Source organism: Oncorhynchus keta, unplaced genomic scaffold, assembly GCF_023373465.1.
Source record: "Oncorhynchus keta strain PuntledgeMale-10-30-2019 unplaced genomic scaffold, Oket_V2 Un_scaffold_5444_pilon_pilon, whole genome shotgun sequence".
In the NCBI taxonomy this organism is placed as follows: Eukaryota; Metazoa; Chordata; class Actinopteri; order Salmoniformes; family Salmonidae; genus Oncorhynchus; species Oncorhynchus keta.
The window spans coordinates 1-8,646 of NW_026290960.1; the positions used below are offsets into that span (position 1 = coordinate 1).

Consider the following 8,646-nt stretch of genomic DNA (forward strand, 5'->3'; position numbering starts at 1 on the left):
GGTGTGTTCTGTGGTAGTATATAAAGGATACAGATAGCCTGTACAGCCTCCAGGGCCTGTTCGAAGGTAACAGTCCCCATCCCTCTGCTCTTCCCATCCTTATCCTCCTTCACGTCAGCCCTCTTCACTGTTCCTGCCATACCAAACACCTCCTTCAGCTTCTTCCAGCCCACCTTGAAGTCCAGCTGGGAGGAGACCGCAGAGGGGAGGGACCGGGTTAGCATAGAAACAACTTACCACACAACACATCTAAACAGACAGGAGAAGACGAGTTAGCAATAGCATAGAGAACAGTGAAACTAACATGGTCAACATGGAACTTCAAGTTCTAGGAAGACGCAGTCGGACTTGAGATTTAGAGTGCACTGCTCAAGTTGTCTTCAATTGGTAAACCGGAATATTGGTAGGTTAACTTGGTACTTCAATACAGCAGATATAAATTTAGTGAGGTGAGATGGTCAGAGACAAAGGCACAGAGAAGAGAGACAGACATCAGAGAGTATAGTATGCTTGCCTCACGTTGGCTACGAACACAGTGGTCCCTGCAGGGGCGTCCGACCCGTAGAGAGCTGATAACTTCATGGGGGACGCTAGGTTGTTAGGCGATGGCTGGGGGTACACCTACACCACCCGGTCCCCCTCCCACCTCTGCCTCCCTCCAGGGTACATCCCCCTGTACGCTGCAGCACACGCGAGCACGCTCACCATCAGGATCCTGAAAAGGGAAACAGATAACCCCTAAACTTTGACCTATTACTTCAACTCTGAGCTTTAGCCATCCACATCAGGGTTCTGGAGCAGGGAAACAACACATAAACACATGGCCCCATCCTTTGACCTCCAACCTATAATTACAACTCTAAACTTTGACGTTAACTAGGTCTAGTTCTCAGTGATTACAGTTACAAACCATGTTAATGTAACCACATTTCCAGCAGGCTGGAAGTGCAGATTTTGCACACCACTAAATGTAATCTCTCATCACCGTGTGGTGCCTAGAGTGTGAACAGGTCCTTACCGCCATGATATTGAGGGGTCTTCCATTCAGATCATATTTGTTCATGACTTCTATGGCCTTCTTCACAAACTCTCATCTTTGAACTCCACAACACTGCAGGACAGACAGTCAGTGGATGAAGACATGTATAACAATGCCTCATGAAATTAAGGTGTGTCTGAAATAGACCCTATTCCCCATGTTATAGTACACTACTTTGACCAGAACCCTATTAGCAGCCCAATGTGACTCTGGTCAAAAGTAGTGTACTGAATGGGGAATATAGGGCCCTACACGAGGACGGTACCACAGAATCCAGACAATAAAATTCAAAAATGTATTGAACTTTTTCAAATATATTTTACTAGGCAAGTGAGTTAAGAACAAATTCATATTTTCAATAACGGCCTAGTAACAGTGGGTTAACTGCCTGTTATGGGGCAGAACGACAGATTTGTACCTCGTCAGCTCAGGGGTTTGAACTTGCAACCTTCCGGTTACTAGTCCAATGTTCTAACCACTAGGCTAACCTGCCGCTCCAACTTAGTAGGGAATCAACTAAATGTCTAAAAAAAAGTATTAATTTGCCCAAGACATTAACAGAATGCGTCAATGATTCGTATTTCCTGCAACTCTGAAGAGGCAACAAGAATTCCCCCCCCACCTGTGCGTGCAGCTACCCCTTTATGTAAAGGTTTGCGACAATGCTAATAAACTCTTCTGGTAGATGGAAAGGCTCACCCAAAACCTTCTACAAAGTAGCCTATGCTTACCTGGCTGAATAATTATTTGCATAAATCCAGTGGGTATCTGTTTGGCAAACACTACCATCACATACACTACAAAAACAAAGCAAAATAAAAGCAAATTGCTAGGTGCTGTGTATACCAAAATAATTGACATTGAAGTGTTTTCCCAGGCTTCAAAATTGGCCTCCTGGGGTGGTTTAAGATTTGAGCGAAAACCTGGAAAAACTGAAACTTGGACATACAAAAACGGAGAAAACTGAATTTGGGGAGAAGCTAAACAGAGTCACGCAATAGAATTCAAACAGATTGTATAGGGCCCTAGGAATAGGGTGTCATTTGAGAAGCACCCCGTGTCCGCCTGGTCTCAGACTAGACTTAACATATTACAAGTAAATCCGGGACACTGAAATTAGTACGACTTGACACTTTTTACATGAAACAGAAGTTTACTTAAGGCAAAAAACTAAATGGTGGTTGGTTGGGGTGGATATATAACGTCTAGCAACCCAAAGGTTGCATGTTCGAATCTCAAGGAAAACTTTAGCAACTACTTACTACTTTTTAGTTACTTAGCATGTTAGCTAAACCTAACCCATTAACTTCTCTAGGATAGGGGGCAGCATTCGGAATTTTGGATGAAAAGTGTGCCCAAATGAAACTGCCTGCCACTCACACTCAGAAGCTAAGATACGCATATTATTATAGATAACGCATATTGGATAGAAAACACTGGAATCATGTCTGTGACTATAACAGAACTTATTTGGCAAGCGAAACCCCGAGGACAAATCATTCAGATTTTTTTTTTTTTTTAGGTCACTCTTTTCAATGGGTTTTCATTGGAAATCCAGATTTCTAAGGGACCTTCTTGCAGTTCCTATCGCTTCCACTGGATGTCAGTCTGTAGATATTGGTTGAGGTTTTTCCTTTGAGAAATGAAGAAGTAACACTGTTCAGAATGAGGGAAGTGTACTCTTTGTTAGAGGTGCGTGACCTGAAAGCTAGCTACACTTTGTTTTCCTCCGGTATTGAACACAGATCATCCAGTCTTCAATTTTATATGTAAAAAAATACCTAAAGTTGTATTACAAAAGTAGTTTGAAATGGTTGGACAAAGCTTACAGGTAACTTTTGTAGTCATGTTGAGCGAGTTGGAACCGGATCAAACGCGCCAAATAAATGGACATTTTGGATATATATCGATGGGAATAATCGAACAAAAGGACCATATGTGATGTTTATGGGACATATTGGAGTGCCAACAGAAGAAGCTTGTCAAAGGTAAGGCATGTTTTATATCATTATTTCTGTGTTTTGTGTCGCACCTGGATGGTTGAAAAATGCTTGTCTGTCTTTGTTTACTGGGGTGCTATCCTCCGATAATAGCATCGTTTGCTTTCGCCGTAAAGTATTTTTGAAATCTGACACGTTGGCTGGATTCACAACAAGTGCAACTTTAATTTGGTATATTGAATGTGTGATTTCATGGAAGTTACATTTTTATAGTAATTTATTTGAATTTGGCGCTCTGCATTTTCCCTGGATTTTGGCCAGGTTGGAGGCTAGCGTCCTACATATCCCAGAGAGGTTAACTTAACCTAGCTAATGTTAGCCACCTAGCTAGCATGGGCCACAAATTGGAATTAGTAGCATATACACATTGCAAATTACAAACTGCAATTTATAACATATGAAAATTGTAATTAACATTTCATATGAAATTAACACATACCATACGAAATGTAAAACATCATATTAAAGGGAGTGTGTCAGATTTACGTACAGGATCATACAAAATGTACTGAGACCATGTTGCAAAGTTAGACAGGTAAAGTTTGGTTCCTTACCCACATCCCTGTACAGATAACACCAGGGATCCAGAGACACAGATCCATAACAGAGGGAATGAACAAAGACAGTGATTAGACTGACAACAGTTAACATCATCATCATCACACATTTGACATCATGCTATCAGTAGATTACATAATCCATCTTGAAGGGCCAGCTAACAGGCCTTGATGTGGAGAGTGTGTTTTGATCGTATCCAAGATAAAAAGTTATGAATTTAAAAGACATTGACTTGGGTTCCTATATTCCTATTGTTTTTTTTGTTCCCAGTAGAGACATGGTACCTTACCGTCTTCAGTGGAATAAAAGAACTCAGGATATACTTACAAATATGTCCGTTCTGTGTCTACGTTTGTTTAGGAGTATATACTAAACAGTCCATTTCTCAAACTACATATTACATTAAATGGCTGAATTGAATACATTCACAACCTAGTTTGCAAATTCCTGGCTGCATCATAATATTACAGATGAATAAACGATGGTGAGATTTTACTGTGAGCCGCTGGAGAAAGAAGAAAGTTACTTTATACAAAATCTACAATATTTTAGAAATAATTAGTTTGTTCATGAAGAGATAATTGTGACATTGATCCAAATAAAAAGGTAACAATTTGAAGACCGAAAAGTAAAATGTCAATCAATAAGACATCAAAATCCCTTTGAGAAATGGTCAACTGCCAAACTTTGACACCAATTGAGAAGACTACAACAACTTAAAAACAAAGGTGTACTAAGTTTCAGATGAATTCAAGTTAGTGTTCCAGAATCAACAAGAAGACATCCTCCATCACTCTACAGCCAACTAGGCTATAACAGGCTCTAGCTAACAGCCACCAACATATCATCCCATAGACATACATGGATAACCCCTTGGATCAGTGCCTTACAGAACACTTGGTAAATAAAGATATACTGCAGTGGAGGGCATTTAAAACCTCGTGCAGTGAGTTGGTCCACATCACTTACCCTTGACTTTCCTTCAGCATCCTTAAAGAGCTCCACGTATGTAACCTCACCAACTTCATGAGACATACAAAGGAAAAATACCAAGAGAACAAAAGGCATTTAAAATCACCAGTCGACTGTTGAACCACCACTCTCGCTCCAGGGCAGGCCGTTGCCTTGGTTATGCCGTTACGATGCTTCCCCATGATTGGTCAACAGTGAGCCCAGACCAATAGTCACCACACAACCCCTTCCAATGCCTTCCTGGGCTCGACTGAGACAGACACACAGTCAGTCAACTACTGTCAACCTGGGAATTCAGATCACACTTCAGTATAGAAGAACAGTTTGGTCAACACGGTTCCTGTCAACATAGCAAGAAGTCACTACAGTTTAAAAGGTGTCCTTTCACCTTGAAAAAGACTTTGTGAAGAGCTAAAGACCCAATAGTTCAGTGCACAGAAAGACAATGGTTTCATTCATACAAAACAATCATTTGTCACCTTAACACAGGTTCAACTGAATCAAGTAGTCAATACTACTAATTGTCTGAGGTTACATTTTGGAGCTGTAAGTCAATATCATAAAACCAATAGTAGCTAACTACATAACAACTTTAACAAGCACAGACATTTCAATTCAATCCAAGCTAAATTGGTGTCCACCAAGGAGTAAAAAATGAAAAATCCAGAAATGTCTATTCTACTGACTTAATAACATCGGCAATACAATAACATGTTGCCTCAAAAGAAGGAACTACGAGAAGATATGGCTAGGTCTATGTTCTGGTCACAAAGAGGACTGAGAAAGCTCCTGTTGAGCTGGAAAGAATAGGGCTCATCTCTATAGGGAGAAGAAGCATGGCCCTGTGTGTGGATGGATTACCTTTTCTCTCATCAGATCTTTAATAGCCTGCCACTTCGTGTCATAGGGGATATTGCTAATGAACACACGGTTCCTGTGACCCCCTCCTCCGCCCTTCTTGTCCCCAGTGACCTGCTTCTCTTTGTAGGGGTGGAAGCGGTTCCCTTTGCGGCCTCCTCCGGACATCTTTTCTTTGAGCTCAGACTTAGTATTTTGGGTTGGGGCATCAGTAGGGTCATCTGCAAGGGTTTCGGCATCATTGATAGGGGCGTCATCGATAGGGTCACCATCGAGAAGGGTATCATCATCACCAAGGACCTCATCTCCAAGGACCTCGTCATCACCCAGGCCTAGGTCCTCTTCTTCTGCAGGGACATCTTCACCAAGAACCTCGTCTTCTTCCGGCTCTCTGAAGAAAACAGAAGAGGACCGTATTAATGGATGCAGCTAGCTTGTCTGTTATAGGTAATGTTACCTAAACCTACATGGCATGGTCATTTCACCCATGTGCCAAATAACAAAGATGTGCACATAAGTTTATGCAACTTCAATCTCCCTTAACTAACATGGGTTTATAGACACAAACGGCTAGTTAGCTACAAAGTCAACTTTTCACAGAGAGGAGAGGAAAGTTACTGTAGGCAACTCTTGATTCAACTACAAATTGACTCCATTCAAACTGTCGGCTCTACACGGGCAATACATTACTACCAACTGTCTATTGGCTATCTAACTGTTCGCTAGCTAAATCTCCATTAAGGGACTGTGCACCTAAACCATATAAATCCTATTAAATTACTGAGGGGCCAATGTTATACACCTTCAAAGTCCCACAATGGGCTGAAAATTGCAGCCATATTGGTCAGGGAGAAATCCAAACCAGTCTAATAGGAATGGATGGCAGTCGAGGTATAATCCAGATTTTACTTTATGTAGTAAAAGAAAAAAGGCATGTGACATATCAAAATGCTGTAATATAATTGTAAAACTAAAATAATGCAATATATTGTACAGTTCATTAGTTTTATACAAATGTTCTGTATAAAGATACTAATTAAAATGTTATATATATAATATACACACAAAACAGACCTTAATGTCTAAATGTTTTCTTGAGAGCAATATTAGTAACGTTACTTGATGCATTGATAAGTCCCATCATCAACTGATTTCAGCCAGTTTATGGCTGTGGATTGACTGCATTGTCTGAATGGAATGTTGGCATTCCCAAAAATATGGAATCATTCCTCTAAAGCTGGCTAACATACAGTAAGGATACATTTCTCAAATACATTATTTACAGTCTTTTCACAGTACTGGCAAACAATGGTTGACCAACTCCCTGCCCAAAATGGCTGACATTTATCCGCCAAACGGTTCATGTACGTTCTAGTATGATAATTCTATGAGTTAAACGCACTAACGTTAGCTAGCTACACATGGTTGGATGGATAAAACTAATGTAGTTATCTGCATAACTACCTAGTAAAATAACGATATATTACACTAATCTAAAAACAAATTTGACGATAACCAACAAGTTAGCTAGCTAGCAAGCAAGCAAAGTAGCAACTAGATAGCAAGCCATAGCTAGTTTGATGCTAGCTTTAATGCTAGGCTAACGTTAGCTAGCCTCCATCTTGCCTGTGAGTGCAGCACAGATTGTCAGAAAAATACGACATTTTAGTTACATTTTCAGGCCATTCGTGCCATCCTGAGATGTTCCCTCTGTCTCAGCCTCAATGGGTTCAATAATTTCCTGGACAATATCTGCCATATTCGTCGGTTTGCAGAGAAAGCTAATTCAATCGAGAGATGCGCCTCCGCTAACACTGCGCAATTTAAAATTAGTGACGCTCCAGGCCTCCACCAACGCGAGAAAATGCGAGAATTTGGCCTGGTTGTCTTTCATAGCCTAAAACCGAAACACCCATTAGGTTTCAACAAACAATTGATATATTTCTAAAGTTTCGATATGGTTTTAGTAATTTCAATATTGAAATTACTAAAACCAAATCGAAACATAATTTCAAAAAAGTATTTAACAAGGCAAGTCAAAGAACAACCAGGGAACAGCCTTGTTCAGGGACAAAAGCGACCTTTCAATTACTGGCCCATCACTGTAACCACTAGGCTGACACGGGGTTAGTACATGATTCCAAATGTGTTATTTCATTGTTGATGTTTCACTATTATTCTACAATGTAGAAAATGGTTAAAAATAATAATAAAAGAAATACACACACACACACAGGCCCACCACTTGGGAGCCAGGCACAGCTAATCAGAATGAGCTTTTCCCAACAAAAGGGCTTTATAACAGAAACAAACTCCTCGGTTTCATCAGCTGCCTGGGTGGCTGGTCTCAGACGATCCCACAGGTGAAGAAAAATGGATGTGGAGGTCTTGGGCTGGTGTGGTTACATGTGGTCTGCTGTTGTGAGGCCAGTTGGACGCACTGCCAAATTCTTTAAAGCAACGTTGGAGGTGGCTTATGGTAGAGAAATTAGATTATTTGGCAGCAACTCTGGTGGGCATTCCTGTAGTCAGCATGCCAATTGCACGCTCCCTCAGAACTTGAGACATCTGTGGCATTGTGTTGTATGACAAAATTGCACATTTTAGTGACCTTTTCTTGTCCCAAGCTCAAGGTGCACCTGTGTAATGATCATGCTGTTTAATCAGCTTCTAGATATGCCACACCTGTCAGATTGATGGATTATCTCAGCAAAATTTTCACTAACAGGGATGTAAACACATTTGTGCACAAAATTTGATTTACTGTATTAAATAAGCTTTTTGTGCATATGGAACATTTCTGGGATCTTTAATTTCAGCTCATGAAACATGGGACCAATACTTCACATGTTGCATTTATATTTTTGTTCAGCGGCATTGTTCGACACCCTTCTTTAGCCTCTCTCGTCTCTCTCACACTCTCTCTCGTGTGCTTTCTCTCTGAACCTAAGGCCCTTTAACTTTGTACATTCATAACAGTCCAAAAAAATATCTTTCTTCTATGAATTGATAACATATTGCCTAACACATTTATAACCATATAAATATGATTCATTAACTGAACATCAATAATGTAATAATGATTTTTTTAAATTAGATTAAACATCCAGCCAGGTCCAAAGTGTCATGTTGAACAGCCAGAAGCCCAAATATATATCTGACCATGTGCTTGTTGCGTCAAGTTGATATCTTTGGGTTCTGAGAGGAGCCAGAGATGTT

At 40.4% G+C, this 8,646-nt stretch overlaps 1 protein-coding gene across 1 annotated transcript; it reads right to left on the reverse strand.

The window, feature by feature from the left end:
• Positions 1 to 31: 31 nt before the first annotated feature.
• Positions 32 to 7,300, reverse strand: myef2 (myelin expression factor 2; the record flags this gene model as incomplete). The annotated part of the gene is given in 9 exon segments (XM_052516888.1): positions 32 to 185; positions 520 to 546; positions 548 to 641; positions 643 to 694; positions 697 to 715; positions 1,019 to 1,087; positions 4,423 to 4,621; positions 5,432 to 5,818; positions 7,101 to 7,300. Coding segments are annotated over 9 exon segments (1,087 nt in total), but the record flags the coding sequence as incomplete, so codon positions are not given.
• Between the last annotated feature and the right edge of the window lie 1,346 nt (positions 7,301 to 8,646).